Genomic DNA, 18782 nt, shown 5'->3' on the forward strand with positions numbered 1-18782 from the left:
TAATTAGTCTCATCCCCAACTAGTGTCATTCCCAGTTTGTCTCATTCCTAATTAGTCTCATTCCCAACTAGGCTCATCGCCAACTAATTTCATCCCCAACTAGTCTCACTGACAAATAATCTCATCCCCAACTAATCTCATTGCCAATTAGTCTCATTCCCAACTAGTTAGTATTATTACTAGTTAGTGTCATTCCCAACTAGTCTCATTCTGAATTAGTCTCATTCCTCCATGGAATTCAAAAAGCATTTCTGCAAGTCAGTAATGATGAGCATGTCCAAACAGAGGAGAAGGTAATTATTCAAAATGATTCTTTTCTGCCACCTGAGAACACAAATACTGTACATATTTACACAGACTGCCCTCATGATACCACATGTAGTGGTACAGTGTTTCATGTTATGTCATTTTGTGTTACAACATTTCATGTTATGGCATTTTCATCTACCCATTCATTTTCCTCCGCTTATCCAGGTCCGGGTCACGGGGGCAGCAGTCTCAGTAGTGAAGCCCAGACTTCCTGGTCTCCCAGCCACCTCCTCCAGTTCCACCGGGAGGACACCAAGGCGTTCCCAGGCCAGCTGTGAGACATAATCCCTCCAGCGTGTCCTAGGTCTTCCCCGGGACCTTCTCCCAGTTAGGCATGCCCGGAAAACCTCACCAGGGAGGCGTCCGGGAGGTATCCGGACTAGATACCCGAGCCACCTCAACTGGCTTCTCTCGATGTGAAGGAGCAGCGGCTCTAATCTGAGCTCCTCCCGGACGACTGATCTCCTCACCCTATCTCTTAGGGTGAGACCCGCTACCCTACAGAGGAAACTCATTTCAGCCTCTTGCATCCGTGATCTCGTTCTGTAGGTCACAACCAAGAGCCCATGACCGTAGTTTGGAGTGGGAACATAGATCGACCGGTAAATTGAGAGCTTTGTCTTCCAGCTCAGCTCTCTCTTCACCGCGACGGTTCGGTACAGCGACTGCATTACTGCAGACACTGCGTCGATCCACCTATCGACCTCACGCTCCAACCTTCCCTCACTCATGAACAAGACCCCGAGATACTTGAACTCCTCCACTTGAGGCAGGACCTCATTCCCAACCCGGAGGGAGCAATCCACCCTTTTCCGACTGAGAACCATGGCCTCGGATTTGGAGGTGCTGAGTCTCATCCCAGAAGCTTCACATTCAGATGCAAACCAGTAAATGCTGAAGATCACAGCCCGATGTGGCCATCAGGACCACATCGTTTGCAAATAGCAGAGACGAGATCCTAAGGCCTCCGAACTGGACTCCCTCAACACCTTGGCTGCGCCTAGAAATACTGTCCATGAAAATTATCAACAGAATCGGTGACAAAGGGCAGCCTTGGCGGAGGCCAATGTTCACCGGAAACAGTCTGGACTTACTGCTGGCAATGCGAACCAGGCGCCTGCTCCGGTTGTACAAGGACCAAATGGCACGTCCTCTCGAAGCACCCCCCACAGGACACCGTGAGGGACATGGTCGAATGCCTTTTCCAAGTCCATGAAGCACATGTAGACTGGTTGGGCAAACTCCCAAGTACCTTCCAGTACCCTCGTAAGTGTGTAGTGCTGGTCCAGTGTTCCGTGGCCGGGACGAAAACCTCCTGTAGCCGAGGTTCGACTAACGGTCGTACCTTTCTCTCCAGCACCCTGGAATAGACTTTCCCAGGGAGGCTGAGGAGTGTGATCCTCCTGTAGTTGGAACACACCCTCCAGTCACCATTCTTGAAAAGGGGGATCACCACCTGGGTCTGCCAATTAAGAGGTACTGTTTCCGACTTCCATGCAAAGTTGAAGAGACGTGTCAGCCTAGACAGTCCCTCAACATCCAGAGCATTGAGGAATTCAGGGCGAAACTCGTCCACCCCCGGAGCTTTGCCACTGGGGAGCGTTTTGACTACCCCAGATACCTCAGCCACGGTGATGCAACTGTCCACGTTCGTGTACTCTGACTATGCTTTCTCTATGGAAGGTATGTCAGTGGGATTGAGAAGGGCCTCAAAATATTACTTCCACCAGCTGACTGTGGTTCGCACAGAAGTCCAATAACATCACACCACACGGTTTCAGATCGGGGAGGCCTCCCAATCATGCCCCTCCAGGTCACACTGACATTGCACACATTGGCGTTGAAGTCTCCCAGTATAACCATGGAGTCATCAGTTGTGGTGCTGTCCGGCACCCCTCTGATGAACTCCCAGAAGGCTGGGTACTCTGAATTGCCGTTCTGCGCGTACACACAAACGACAGTCAGGACCCTCTCCCCAACTCAAAGGGGAAGGGAAATGACCCTCTCGTTCACCGGGGATGACTCCAACACAGAGGCACCGAGCCGGGGGGGGGCTATTAATAAGCCCACACCAGCTCGCCTCCTCTCCCCTGCAGCAACTCCAGAGTAGAACAAGGTCCAGCCCCTCTCAAGGAGTTTGGTTCCAGAACCCAAACTACGGGTCGAGGTGAGTCAGACTATATCTAGTCGGAATGTCTCAACCTCTCGCACAAGTTCGGGCTCCTTCCCCAGAACCAAATTTGGCCGCCGAAGACCAGGTCGCCCAGGCGCCCGCCCTTGACCGCCACCCAAAACACATTGCAACCTGACCCTTCTGCTTGCACCCGCAGTTGGTGGTTCAACGGGGGGAGTGTTTCATGATGTTTGTTGTGTTTGTGTCATTTTGTGTTACAATATTTCATGTTGTGGCATTTTGGTGTCATAATGTTCTGTGTTAAGACGTTTTGTTGTACAACGTTTCATGTTATGACATTTCATGTTATGCCATTAGGTGTTACGTTTCGTGTTACGGCATTTTTGTGTGATAATCCATCCATCCATCCATTTTCTATGCCGCTTCTCCTCATCAGGGTTGCGGGGGCATGGTGGAGCCTATCCCAGCTGACTTCGGGCAACAGGCGGGGAACACCCTGGACTGGTGGCCAGCCAATGGCAGGGCACATATAGACAAAGAACAGTTCACACTCACATTCATACTGTTTTGTTTTAAGCCGTTTCGTGTTACGCCGTTTCATGCTATGACATTTCATGTTATGGCACTTCATGTTACAACGTTTCACGTCATGGCATTTATGTGTTGTAGTGTGTTATGTTAAGGTGTGTCGTGTTGCGACGTTTCATTTAGAAGATGACATTTCAATGTTTCATGACATTTCATGTTATGGCATTTTTGTGTTATAATGTTTCATGTTAACATGTTTTGTGTTATGACTTTTCATGTTATGACATTTCATGTTGTAACGTTTCATGGTACGACATTTCATGTTATGTCTTTGTGTTACTACGATTTGCGTTACGGCATTTTTGTGTTTCGTTTTAAGATGTTTCATGTTACATTTTATATTATGACATTTATTTATTAAACACACACGCTAACAAGGCGCTGTTATGACACTTAGTGTTACAAAGTTTCGTGTTATGGCATTTTTGTGCTATGTTAAGACATTTCATGTTATGACATTTTACGTTACAAAGTTTTGTGTTAATTTATTTGTGGTGGCCCGCCACATTTAGATTTGGCGCTACCCGTTCGTCCTTGCTCAGAAACACATTATAGTGGAACCTTGGTTAGCGTCATTAATCCGTTCCAGGGGGGTCTGACTCTAACTGAAGTGTACGCTAACCAAATCCATTTTTCCCATAAGAACTACTGCCCATCTAATTAATCCATTCCAGAAAGACAAAAATCTTCCGCCCCATACTCCTCCATGCATGCCTTATGGTGCTTGCTTTGAACTTACTTGGATCAGACAGGATGGAGTCGGTCTTGGGCAGGAACTGGTCACAGCGGATCCCCTGGTAGCCTTCTCTGCACCTAGTGGACAAGAAAGGAAGTGCATGATTGATTGGCTGCAGTACAAATCTTCATCCTGCAGGTGGCACCGGTGTACAGGTGAGGCCCTCAGGTAAAGAAGGTTGAAATAAATAACCAGGTTGTTAAAGGCTGGCGGCCTTGTTAGCGTGTGTGTTTAATAAATATGAAATATAAATATATGTATTTCATAAAGGTCTGCTTATCAACATCTCACACACGCTAATTGCTTGGATAGAAAATCTTAGCTTGTGGACATTTTACACCTCAACACGCTGATTCATGTCCCTCGCCACAAAAAACACCTCAAAGCAACTCTACCTTCCCTTGCACTGCTTGGAAGGCACTGAGTACTATGTACCTCCAATCAATAGTACCCCTTGTACCATGCAGAGTACTATGTACCTTACCCAGCATGACTCTCAACTGCATGCCTCACTACTACAGTACTACTGCTGATACTACACTACTACGAATGTCTACTGCTACTACCGCTATAGCACTACTATTGAGTACTGCTACTACTGTACCACTACCGTGTTTGGCTACTGCTACTATAGCATTACTACAGTGTACTGCTACAGCTACTACTATACTATTGTGTACAGCTACTGCTACTATAATACTACTACTGTTGCACAGCTACTACTATACTACTGTGTATAGCTATTGCTATTATAGTACTACTACTGTTGCACAGCTACTACTATACTACTGTGTATAGCTACTGCCACTATAGTACTACTACTGTTGCACAGCTACCACTATACTAATGTGTATAGCTACTGCTACCATAGTACCACTACTGTGTACTTGCACAGCTACTACTATACTACTGTGTATAGCTACGGCTACTATAGTACTACTACTGTGTACTTGCACAGCTACTACTATACTACTGTGTATAGCTACTCCTACTATAGTACTACTGCTGTGTACTTGCACAGCTACTACTATACTACTGTGTACTTGCACAGCTACTACTATACTACTGTGTATAGCTACTGCTACTATAGTACTACTACTGTGTACTTTCACAGCTACTATTATACCACTGTGTATAGCTACTGATACTATAGTACTACTACTGTGTACTTGCACAGCTACTACTATACTACTGTGTAGAGCTACTGCTACTATAGTACTACTACTGTGTACTTGCACAGCTACTACTGTACTACTGTGTATAGCTACTGCTACTATAGTACGACTGTGTAGTGCTACTGCTACCACAGACCTGCTACTGTGTACTAGTACTGCTACTGCAGTACTACAATTTTGTAGTACTACAGGGTACCACCACTTCTATGGTAGTACTGTGTACTGTATTGTAATACTGTACTACTTCTGTGTACTCCTGCTACTACTACAGTACTACGGCAGTAATACTGCTACTATAGTATATAGTATCACTGTGTACTGCTATATGTACTACAGTACCACTACAGATACTATTGTAGTACTACTATTGTATAGTGCTACTGCTGTGTACTGGTCTTGCTAATGCTACTACTGTAGTACCACTGGGTACTATTTGTGCTACTGTAGTACTACAGTCGTACTATTACTGTAGGTACACACCAATGACTTGGTTTTAGCTGAAGGTGAAAATGAAGCTGTGGCATTAAAAATGAATGCGAATGATGAACACCTTCGACAAGAAACTTGTGCTTTTATGTGTCATGTTGACATATGTCGACAAAAACACTATCAGAGGGACTGCAGTAAATTTAAAAAAGAGTATCCGATGGACAGGTGTAAATAAAAAACATAGAAGATGTTGGATGAGTGTGTGTGGCGCCCCCTGCAGGAAGATCAAACATGTGTCATGTGACGATGAATGTGAATTAACAGCGCGCTCATTAATTCAAGCAGAGCACCAGCATGGCAGAGTGTGTGCACGTGTGTGTGTGAAGATAAATATAAACAGGCCGCCTGCAGCATGATGAATTCCTGCAAATGAACATGCATATGTAAACATTGTGGACGCGTATGGAGAACATCTACACAGTTCTGCTTTGCCAGAACACTCCTGTTTTTGGAGGTCTCATCAAAAGCAAAAGCGGTTATCCCAAATAATAATAATAATAATAATAATAATAATAATAATAATAATAATAATAATAATAATAATAATAACAATAATAACAATAAATAATTGACATTTTCATGTTTGTCATCCATGCCGTCTTTATTGATTGGAAGGAAAATGTCGTCTAGCATGTTCTCTTCTTCATGAAGTCATTATGATTCATGTGTCTGTGTGTGTGTGTGTGTGTGTGTGTGTGTGTCCGTACATGCTTGCAATATGTGCATGTGTGTGAATGCTTGATGGTGATAACAAACAATCAAAGACCACCAAAAAGACGCTTATTGCCGCTTCATCTTCAAAAGCAATCTAAGAGCGTATTCACACGAGACCAGGGCTGGCTCACTCGTGGGCCACAAAAAACACAAACAAACAAGTAGGATCCCTTATTTAAAATTGGAATATTTGGGTAGTTAGAAGGTTTATCGCCTCCTAAATATGCTTTTTAACATTATTAGAGCCCTCTAGACTTGAAATAACACCCCTATAGTCACCTTTACACTCCTATTAGCCAATATAGTAGACATAATAGTGGACAAATAAGCCATATAAGACATAGCAAACCTGTTTACCATCTTCTAAATGATTTTTTTTAACATTATGACATGAAATAACACCCATATAGTCACCTTTACACTCCTATTACCCAATATAGTGGACATTTAGAGAAAATAAGACATATAAGGCAGAGACAATCTGTTAAGGACCTTCTAAATATGCTTTTAAACATTATCAGAGCCCTCTAGACATGAAATAATACCCCTGTAGTCACCTTTCCGCTCCTTTACCCAATATAGTAGACATATTAAGAGAAAATAAGACATACAAGACATAGACAACCTGTTTAGAACCTTCTAAATATGCTTTTTTAACATTATTACAGCCTCTAGACATGAAATAACACCCCATAGTCTCCATCACACTCCTATTACCCAATATAGTAGACATAATAACAGAAAGTAAGACATATTAGGCATAGAAAACCTGTTTACCTTCTAAATACGCTTTTTAACATTATTAGAGCCCTCTAGACAGGAAATAACACCCCTATAGTCACTGTTACACTCCTTTTAGCCAATGTAGTAGACATAATAAGACTTACTTGCCAGACGAGCTCCTCCGCATGTTTTGCAATCAAGCAAAAAAAATAAAAAAGCTACAACACGGCCAAACACAAAAACAAACGCTAAAAAACAAATCAAATCGAATATAAAATATCACTTTTCTGCACAACTTTGTTGTGGAAAGCTTGCTTCTGTGACCCTCTCCATCACACCAGCTCCATTTGCTCTGTACACAAACCCCCACTCTGCTTTGTAGCAAAGCCTTGTTTCCTGGAACTGCTGTAGCGTAGTCCCTAGGATTACCGTAACGACCCGTATGTCATTCAACAGCGCAGTCTCTCGCTTCAGAAAACACTGAAATCATTTTGATAGTTCAAGACATACAGTCATTTAAAAATAGTATTGCAAATCCGATATCTTCCATGTTAAAATAATCATTTGGAGATGTTCGTTGGGTCAGAATGAAAGGCTTAATATGTACCGTATTAGTACCGTGATGTACGTCCTTACACCCTCATAGCCCGCGTGGTTAGCTTAGAATGAGGTTGCAGCTAACTAGCAGCTACGTGGCGCTGTGTTCAATGACAGCTTTAAGGTGACCAAAAGAGACGTTTAGGAACACTTTCAACGCCGTGTGCTTCAAGTTCTCCGCTCGCCGCCGCTCATGCTGAACTTGTGGACTTTTTGAATAAAACATGGCTTCCACTCCAACGTGTGCCTTTCTCTTCATCACGCCGAGAACGCTCACCTCCATCTCACGAGGCTTTCAAGAGAGCAAAGAGCCTCCTCAATAATTCACGCGCACCCTTGGGCCCTGATCCCAAAATGAAACAAAAAAGTCACTTTTCAGACCTTGTCACCATGACAACCCTTTGTCGTTTGTTTTAAAGGTGGTGTCTGCTGCAATGCATTGTGGGACTTAGGAGACAATACCAAGTAGTCCAGTCATCTCCAACCAACCTAACCTAACCTAACCTAACCTTCCTTTAGTGACTGACCAGGTGAAAGACGCTTCAGTGATTCTATTCTAAGAACCAGCAAAGGCCGGTCTTTACATCCTCCACTGCCTCCAGCATGCTAGCTAAAGCCTGCTAATGCCAAAGTCTGCTCTGCATGAATTATTCAATAGCCGCAAGAAAATAAAGTTACACTCTGGAAGCTTGCAGTGGACGCAAAAACACACCAAACACACACCTACAGGAACATTGACAGGAATATTTACAGGAATATTTAGTGGAACATTTAAAAGACCATTTACAAGAACATTTAGAGGAATATTTAAAGAACATTTAGGGGAATATTTAAGACAGGAATGTTCAGGGGAACATTTAAAAGAACATTTAGAGGAACATTTACAGAAATATTTAGTGGAACATTTAAAAGACCATTCACAAGAACATTTAGAGAACATTTACAGGGACGTTTAGGGGAACAATTAGAGGAACATTTAGAGCAGGGGTCACCAACGTTTTTTCTTGCGAGAGCTACTTTTAGAAAATGAAAATGGCCACAAGCTACTCATTTTTGTACAAATGATTTTCATACCTTATTTCAACCCAAACAGATCAAATATGCTTGTTTTACCAAAACATTCACAAAATGCTGGTATCCACAACTCACATTTTATGTTTCACAATACTTTTCTTTCTAGTGTTCCCACATTATTAACTGAACACCTGAATGAAAAGCAGGCTTGCGGGCACCTCATGTGGTCGTGGGGGGCTACCTGGTGCCCACGGGCACCACGTTGGTGACCCCTGATTTAGAGGAACATTAGGGGAGCGTTTAGAGGAACATTTAGGGGAACATTTACTGGAACATTTAGGGGTACATTTAGAGGAACATTAGGGGAATGTTTCGGGGAACACTTACAGGAACAATTACAGTAACTATAACAGGAACATTTAGAGGAACCTTTATGGGAACATTTAAAGGAACATTTACAGGAACATTTTGAGGAACAATTACAGGAACATTGACAGGAACATTGACAGGAACATTTTGGCAACATTTTGGAGAACATTTACAGGAACATTTAGGGGTACATTTAGAGGAACATTTAGAGGAATGTTTCGGGGAACACTTACAGGAACAATTAGAGTAACTATCACAGGAATTTAGAGGAACCTTCATGGGAACATTTAAAGGAACATTTAGAGGATCGTTTGCCAAGAGGAACACTTATAGGAAGAATTACAGGAATTTACAGGAATGTTTAGGGGAACATTTAGGGGAACCTTTACTTACAGATATTCATTTCGGGTCATGTACCATTTAATCCTACGGGATGTTGCTCAAGTCAAAGAGATGGACAAAGAGAGAACATCCCACGACAGTTTCCACTGAAACAAGTGCTGATATTCACCAAGCCGTCCATGCAGACCACAACAACTTGTCAGCTTTTGTGCTTCTCCACTATTCCTCCATCCGCGCCATCAAACCCAACCTTGTTGCTCGGAGAAAATGAATAGTAAGCAAGTTCATCACACTCTCTCAAAGCTCTGCAACTTGTCTGAATTTTATTAGAGGCCAAAGTAATACAAAGTGCTGCTCGTTTTTGTCTTTGGACATGGATGATGGATGGATGATGATCTCCACTCACAAAGGCATCATAAGAGAGAAATCAATGTGGTTTGTTTCCGTTGTCTTCCCGTCCTTGGAATGAACCTTGGTGTCTAATGATCAGGTGACCTGTGCCGTGTAATTGAATAATAAATGAGGAGATCTTATCCCAGCAGCCTGGAGAGGACACTCTGTCAAGGTCACACACCAACAGCCAGGAAGACACTGAGGATTCCTCTCATGAGGCTTCTCTGAGACCTCCAGCACGTGTCCCTCACGGGGGGGAGGGCAGTCAGTGACATGCACCAGGTGACCAGTCACATCCACGAAACGCTAGGGTGTAACGGTATGTAAAAAAACAAACAAACAAAGGGCATCCGCACGATGGATGTCCACAGAAAAACACATTCACCAGCAGACATGCACATCGGCCAATCACAAGCATGACACAACTCATTTGGTCGCGCATTATAACGCATCTGTTCATCGATTATAGTGATATGCTACACGTAGCATGACCCGTACATTAGCTTTAAAATGACTGTACACTGCGCATAGCCCAGGAAACATCAGGAATGTTTGTTAATTGTGCATATTGTAAGGCGTATGCACGAAATGAAAGCAACACTTGTGAGCCAATCAATTCATGTTCAGTTGTTAAATGAATGATGAAAACATGAGATCATCTTGCACGGTCCCGTCCACACACAAGCACTGAAGACTTTTGGAAAATCTCCACCCTGGTGGGAGTTTTCTAAAAGTGCCATTTTTAAGGACAAAAGCCTCCGTTTGCATGTGGACAACAGGCTAAAATGCGTAGAAAAATGCATTTTTAAAAGAAACGAGCACTTTCAAAAAGATTTTTTTTGCCAATCATTCACAATCCTTATGTGAGACATGAACACACATGTCTGTGCCTTGTAAACATATAAAAACAGCTAAAATGAGGCAGGTAATTAATGCACGTAATGGGACACACTCCAAAAACCTCCAAAAAGATTTTATACTTTAATATTTACAGTATTTTGCCATATTTTGGTCATTTTAAGCATTAGCGGAACTCATCTTGCACACTCAAACACTCAAGAGTTTTAAGGACAAAGATTTTAACAACAAAAACCTATGTTTGCATGCGGACAAGAGGCTACAACGCATAGAAAAATGCATTTTTAAATATTTGTAACTGTGTGGACATGGCCAATAGGAGCAGGAGTCTCAAACTCGTGGGCCCCGCATATTTTACGACCCCCTACTTGACATCAAAGCTTCGTGTGAGTGCGGTGTTGGATTATTACACCTATAGACTGATTCTAATAGATTCTCATAGAAGGCCTTCTTTACACACGCACACTCACACAGCACAATCAGAGTTGCGCAACACGTACATATGACTGATGGAAAAACACTAGCAGACACACGATTGATGCTTGGTTAACCCCCACTTGTACATAAACTTAACTTTCACTTTCTAGAGGGACGCGGCAACGGCTGGGTGGTCGAGTCCAGCGCTGTAACTAAATGTATTGCGCTCTCTTCCGCACCGCTGGTGTAAGAGGAAAGAGTAGGCAAGCAAAGCTGGTGTTCTGAAGAACTGTTCATGTTCTGAAAAAGACTGGATCAGTTGTACATTTTCTTGTGTGGAATACTTGATCCAGCCTCACCCAGACTCGACCTCCAGCGGCCCACCATGTAGGCTGAGTGAGAGACCCCCGCCGAAGAGTATTGTAACTTTTTGTCTCGCAATTCTGACTTTTGACATAATATCATATAGAGATGCACAATACCTTTTGTTTTCAAACCGATACGATAACATTCTACTTCTCAAAACCAATATGGTACCGATAACGGATAACTTTTTTAGATCTACTTTTTAAAATGAGATGTAAAAGAAGGACAGGAACAAATTAGGATTTGACCAACTGATACCTGTTGATTTGTCCTAATCAAATATCATGACATTAGTACTACCACATCTCTACTATCAGGAGAACCAGAGTATAGAGGGGAGGGAGCCACCTGGCGTGGCCCAGGAAGGTGCACTGTATTCAGGCACATGCTCCGAGCAGCTGTTGTGAAGCCACTAAGGTCTTTGGCAAACCTTTTGCAGTTTTCAAACGGCAGGTGGCTGATAGAGGTTTTTGTGTGCTTGATGTTTTTTTTTCCTTTCATTACGGAGAATTTGGAACAACTAGAACACGTCTTCCTCGGAAAGCAAATGTTACGACACAGGCAGAAGAAAAAAAGGAGCGCTTGCTCAACCACACAGCACGGGTAATCTCGCCTCATTGGAGAGGTTTTTTTTTTAAGTATCGGTCATTTTTTATGGATCTATTGGTATGGCGTCATAATTCCCTCATATGAGCCCGATAATTATCGTGCTTTATTACCTCCGCCAAGGAGGTTATGTTTTTGCTGGAGTTTATCTGTTTGTTTGTGTTCAAAATAACTTGAAAAGTTCTGAATGCTTTTGGATGAAGTTTTCAGGAATTGTCGGAAATGGGATATGGAAGAACTGATTACATTTTGGGGGTGATCCGGATCACCGTCCGGATCCAGGGATTTTTTTAAAGGGATTCTTTAACAGTGGAGATAGAACCATTTTATAACTCCACAAAAAAATGGTCAGAGAACTTGGAAAAAAAAATACAGGTTTCCAACAGGTTCTACAAAATACCAAACACTGATCCGGATAACGGAATAATTCCGGATACAATGATCCAGAATATGAAAACATAGGGGACCTTTGGAATTTCCATCACAGGTAGACAACAAATGACGCTACAAACATGCAACAAACACCGCCATTATATACTATATACTGGAATCTGGAGTGTGCTAACAGATTTGTTGTATCTCCAAAAGCTATGGAGCTAGATCCAGAAGAACACCGCCATTGCGGAAAATGCCACTTTTGTGAATAACTACTGAACTAATATTGATATCAGTATGAATGGTATGTTTCCATGGTCAAGGAATCTAAATATGTAGATAACATACAGTAAATGTAGGATAATATGGGGGGAACTATGGCGCTCGGCGGAGGTCTGCGCTCTCCGAGTGCTTTTCTAGTTACTGTAAGTGGGGTGCTTGCTTCCTCGGGTTCATTCCAGACTGGCCTTTGATAAGCAAATACAACGAGCGTACTCGGTGGGTGTTACATTTTATGAGTTTGCTCGACGTTCCGCTCACAATCCCGAAGCCGCCATGTTGGCGTGCACTCTACATGCACATAGTAATGACAGGTGTACAGGTGCTTTTTCACCGAGCTGCCATAAATCATCCATCAAGGTTGTGTGTGACAGCCGCTGTGGGCCTTCTTTGACGTCAGTGTGTGTGTGTGTGTGTGTGTGTTTTGTATGATGGCTTTTCTGTTTGCAGCATCATCCAGTGGGCTCTGCTCTCCTGCACTAATTCACTTCCCTCACATAAATCTGTTGCATTTTGTGGCGCATTTGCTCCACTCTGGCCTGCATTTGTTGTTGTTTTTTTCCCCCTCACTCAGATTATTTGTGGGGAGAGGCAGCGTCTACGGGGGGCTATTTCTTTCTTTTATATTGTCTCATCTTCTTTGCCTCTGTGTCTCTGCGCGTCCCCACAGGGCAATTAAAGCTGGCTGCCATCCTCCATGTGGTTTCCATGGCGATCCCCTTCCCAGCATCCCCTAGCCTGTCAAATGTACGTGTGGGAAATATTTGCTTGGCTTACACTCACACACACACACACACACACACACTCATGTTGGTCACATGACAGATAGTTAGGAGTTAGAGCTGATCATGTTGAAACATAAAAAGCGTGGAACTTTTCGGGGGTGGATGGACATCTTTGTAAAAATGTCACCGCTTGATTCGGTTCTCTTTCAGCTGACTTTTCCATTTCAATGAGCAAAATCGTGTGACTTTGATGAGTCACCAGGGTATGCAGATGGCAAGCGTGAAAGTAAAAAAAGCTTTCACTGTATAGGAACTTTGCTGGGAAGTCAAAGCCACTCAGCACAGCGCTGACCTCCGCCAAGGCCACACTGTCCACACAGGCAGGGGTGTCCAAAGTGCGGCCCCTGGGCCCTAGATTTTAACAATAAAACAACAACAAAAAAACCCCCACCAAAAATGGAAAAATCAGCTGTAATTTTACAATAATAAAGTCAAAATATCAAGTGAAAAAAGTTGTAATCGAACCAGAAAAAGTCATAATTTTAGGAGAATAATGTCGTAATATTTTGAAGAAAACTACGTCGTTTTAGTAGCATGATGTTGAAATATTTGAAAGCAAAAAGACATTTTTTTCAAGTCGGAATATTATGAGAAGCAAACAAAACAACAAATAAAGCTGGTTGCGTGAAGTTATCATGATACAAGAATAAAGTCCAAATATTATAAAATATTATGGGAATAAAGCCACAATTGCAAGAAGAAAATTTACAAAGAGAAAGTTGAAATATTTGGAAAAAAACAGCCAAAATGGAAAAGCTATAATTTTACAAGACTAAAGTCATTTTATGACGAGGAAAAATAATGTCATTTTAGCAGCAGAAAACTAAAAAATTTAAGAAAAAAAGAAATAAGTAATAATAAGTCATAATATGTCAAACCAACAAAACAACATATAAAAGTTGTAATTTTTGGAAATTATGTTACGGAAGTTATAATGTTACAAGAATAAAGTCCAAATATGATGGGAACAAAGACAAGAAGAACATTTTGAAGAAGAAAACTGAAATATGTGGAAAAAAAGAGCAGAAATGGAAAAACTATAATTTTACAAGAATAAAGTCAAAATGCTCACAGAAAAAAGTCGTAGTTTAACGAGAAAAAAAGTTGCAATTTTACCAGAGTAATCTCATAATATTATGAGGAAAAATAATGTCATTTTATTAGCATAAAGTTGAAATATTAATGAAAAAAGATGTTTTTTTCCGAAGTTGTAATATGTGAAACAAATAAAGTTGTAATTTTTGGAAAATTAGGTTGCGGAAAAAGTTTTAATGTTACAAGAAAAAAGTCAAAATATTATGGGAATAAAGAGCATAAAGAACATTACAAGAAGAAAGTTACAATAGTTGAAAAAAAAGAGAAAAAAAAAAGAAAAAAGAAACAAACAAAGCAAAATAAAGTCATTTTTGATAAATAAGGTTGGAGAAGTAGTTATTATATTATGGGAATAAAGTCAGAATATTACGAAAAGAAAGTTGAGAAGATTCTTTAAGAAGGAAGTCAAAGTATTTGTAAAATAAATAAAAAAAAAACAATAGAAGTGGGAAAAAAGAGCACAGAGTGAAGTTGATAATAATAATAGGCTTTCTCACCTACTGTGTGTATATCACAAAGCTGAGATGCACTCTTTTTCTGTAAATCTATATTACTTGCTCTACAAAAGAAACTGTGCACGCACTGAGAAGTGGTACGTTTTTGGCTTCTTCCCCACTCTGTTTGGAACACTTTCTTACATTTACAAAAAGTCAATTGGAGATGCTAGTTAGTTAGCTCGGTAACTTGCTATGCTAACACTGGTCGTCTGTTATGTCCCTGCAGTTGATACCATAGCAAGAAAAATAAGGAGTGTAAAAGTGACTAAGGAGGTGTTATTTCATGCCTAAAACCTGTATTTAGAAAGTCATAAACAGGTTTTCTATGCTCTAACTACGGAAATATTTCATGTAATAATATCTAATCCTACTTTGTGGAAATTCAGTTATTACAGTCGGGTCTGGAACCAATTTTCCACCACACACGAGGGACGACTGTCTGTCATTTTTATCCCATTGACTGAATAGTAACTATTAAAATGAGGTACAACTTTGTTTTTCGGTCTGGTTACTACGGTTCACATCGGAACTGGTGCTATATGGGTACCGAGTTTTGTTACTGGCATCTCTCTAACAAGAACATGAAGCAGTGTTTCCATATCTGCATGGTGGAACCTCCAAGGTCCATAATCCCTTCTGTGGCGTCTACGTTTTCACTCAAACAGCACCATCAGATGGACCACACCAGCCACACAAGACCCCAACCAAAGTCCATCGTCCTCCAAAAGCTGCCAAGAGTCCTGCCAAGCCAACAGCAAAGGAAACAAGAGCAAATGAAAACGTGTCACACTGTACGCCCACTGAAAGAGGTGTATGCACACTGGAAATACTGTGCAAACAGCCGACCAATTACAGCCTTTTAAGGTCAGAGGGGAGGAGCCTGGCGCCTCAGCACAGAAGCATAAACCAGGCTTAAGTCTTAAACGCTGCCAGGCCTCCACGCTCACACTGATGTGTCTGCATTCCTGATGTGGACTCATCCACCACCATTTCTTTTATTGATATCACGTTCGTTTGCTAATCTAAACAAGCTGATCCCACAATGCATCGCTGGAAGGTTTCAATCCCGTCACCACAGCACGCATGCCAGACATGAGGGGCGGAGATGTCGCCATGGATACGCCATCTCCACCGCCACATGCCTCTTCCGAGGTGTGCAGTGTTGCATCCTGGGAGACGCCACACACTTTTCAGTTTGTGTTATGTAACAATGGTACAGTGAGCCAGGTCACACGCACGTGCACGTGCACGTGCTGCATCCTACTTGGCAAACGGAGGTGAGGCTTTACATAACACACACACACACGCACGCACGCAAACAATTGAAAGCTCCCAAACACCCAAGCGTTGAAATGTTTTGGCTCCAGAAGTGCGGAGAGAAGACGACCTAAATAAATGTGATGTTGTTTATGTCAACGCTGTCAAGGCTACGACACGAACCGTCCATTCATCCTTTCTCTCAATCTAAGACCGTGTCCGCACGGAAATGAAACAAAAACAAAACATTTGTTTATCTGTACTGTTTTAGAAAAGTTGCGTCCGCACGGTATGGTATGAGGAAATAGTGGATCCCTGCACATTCAACATTCAAACACTGAATGCACATTGATCCCTCGTTTGGTTCCAGACCTGACAGCGATAAGGGAATTTTGGTGTCATTTTTGGGAGCTTACCATTTTCTTTTAAAAATGGAACCCTGTAGAACATGAATTCCAAACAATATGTAACATATTCAAGCAAAGTTGATGAATCATGTCAGGGAAATAATCTCGCATGTCACCCTGAGTGAAGTTTTCAAAAGTGCCATTTTTAAGGACAAAAACCTCCGTTTGCATGTGGACAACAGGCTGAAACATGCAGAAAAGTGAACTTTTTAAAAAAATTTATTTTGCCCAGCATCCACACTCCTTATGTGAGACATGAACGCACGTCTTTCTCTTTTCTGTGCCTTCTAAAGATATAAAAACAGATAAGAAGTCGTCTGAAAAAGTCTCCACAAAGCGCCAACAATGCCGCATTTACATATAACGTGACGTGCATATTAACCAAGCGACAGCGACATTGGTTTTGTTATTATTAACACTGTCACCTTACTGGGTAACACTTTATATTACGGTGCTTGTAATAACCTTTAATAAGCATCAATTACCGTTAATAAGGCTCTTATTATATGAATAAGATCATATATTAAATTATTATTTGGATGAATAAGCCTCTTAATAAAGAGTGTATTTACTTACTAATGAATGGGCTATTTCTTGACAATAGTGCTCAGGTAATGGATAATAATGCCTTATAAAGGCTAATAAAACCTGGCATTATGTACTTATTAACAATGAACAATGCTGCTATGCAGCTACTGGATCTAAAGTGGGAACAGTGTCTTATTGGGATTAATAAAGTCATTATTACACACTTACTAGCAGTTAAAAATGTTGTGGGAAGTATGTCATTAGGATTAGGATATAATAATGTATGATATCTAACTAATCCTAACCCTAATCGTATTAATATAATAGTAATATAATAATATAATAGTCTTATTAACTTTAATTCCTACTTATGAAGTCTTATTACAAGCACCTGAATAGAAAGTGATATTTCTGAGTTTGGAAACGTTAACGCTAGGTGGAGGCGTTCGTTTCTACGACATTGCAAAGTGAAATCAATGCGCGGAGCAAGGAAGTTCTGGTAATGCTTAGAATGACCGAAATACACAAAAACTGTAAGTATTACTTGTTATCATGAATGTACCCGTTACTACATGCTCACAGCATGGAGAGAAAACCATTAAACCTTGTTGGAGCTTTTCGGGGGTGTTTTAATAGCGGCCTTTCTAGGCGGCATAGGTGTGTCCCGTTACGTGCACTACTGAGCTGTCGCTTTTGATCTGTTCTTATGTCTTTAAAACGCACCCAAAAGTGAAGGACATATGTGTTCATGTCTCACAAAAGGATGGTGGATGATGGCAAAGTTAAAAGAAAAGTGCAGTTTCCCTTTAAAACTTGTGTAAGACTCCCATCATCCTCTGTGAACCACGATGTCGCCTGCTGGCTAACAAACATCAAACCCATTGGATTTTACACTTGCCAGATGAATTGATTTGTTCTGTTTTCCCCATCATGGAAGCGTTCATCCCACCTCCCAATCCAAACGCTCCTTCCTTTGTGAACCAGGAAGTGACCACCTTCCACCACCCGATCAGACCTGCAGTCTCGTTGACGAAGCAGCAGTCAATGCGTCGATAAATGTGTGAAGGGGCTCCAATCTCACGCTAATCCGGCGCGGAGTGAAATAATCTTCCTGTAATCCAGCGTGTCACATCGTTGATAACGATCTTCTGTCCTCGCGGGTCGTACACAAAGTTGGCGGGTGTTTGGAGTGCAGCTAACGAGCGCGACTAACGCGATTAGGTGATTGTTTAATTAAAGTGTTAACATGGTTCCCGCCGAGCTCATTTCCCAAATATTCCATGATGTGTGATAATGTGCTGAGGTGGCCTACGGCGGTCCGATTAGCATATTAGCAGGAAGTGGACAACGCTGATGCTGCTGAGAAGAGAACAAAGGTGTTTCGTTTACCTTCACTGGCTCTTTAAGTTGAACTTTAATGCGACTCTAATCGGACCATCAGTGTGCCGGATGACTTCCCTAACGACGTGTTGATCATCTTCTCCTCGTCCAACCTTCATCAGCTGCCATTAAGACGCCGTTTCAACATGCGGCTCTTGTTGGTGTTCAATGATGCGGACGAGGAAAAGTCAATCACCCTATTTCTCCCAGTCCAACGCCCACACTCCTTCAGCTGTCAGCTAGTTTTTCATTTTTCCGAAACAATGCTGTTCAGCTGGTTTGGACCCAAGAGCAGATATTAAATATATAGTACACCACAAACATAGAAAACGCAGTGGATCAATAGAAA

At 41.8% G+C, this 18782-nt stretch overlaps 1 protein-coding gene across 3 annotated transcripts in view; it reads right to left on the bottom strand.

Moving 5' to 3' along the window:
* LOC129193918 (pro-neuregulin-3, membrane-bound isoform) overlaps positions 1–18782 on the bottom strand; it is a 219672-nt gene that overhangs the window by 16260 nt on the left and 184630 nt on the right. For all 3 annotated transcript variants that reach the window (XM_054798721.1, XM_054798719.1, XM_054798722.1), the window contains exon 3: positions 3771–3844. In XM_054798721.1, the coding sequence (XP_054654696.1) occupies positions 3771–3844 (74 nt within the window). The remainder of the gene's footprint in view (positions 1–3770; positions 3845–18782) is intronic.

The sequence above is a fragment of the Dunckerocampus dactyliophorus genome, chromosome 14 (genome assembly GCF_027744805.1).
Source record: "Dunckerocampus dactyliophorus isolate RoL2022-P2 chromosome 14, RoL_Ddac_1.1, whole genome shotgun sequence".
NCBI lineage: Eukaryota > Metazoa > Chordata > Actinopteri > Syngnathiformes > Syngnathidae > Dunckerocampus > Dunckerocampus dactyliophorus.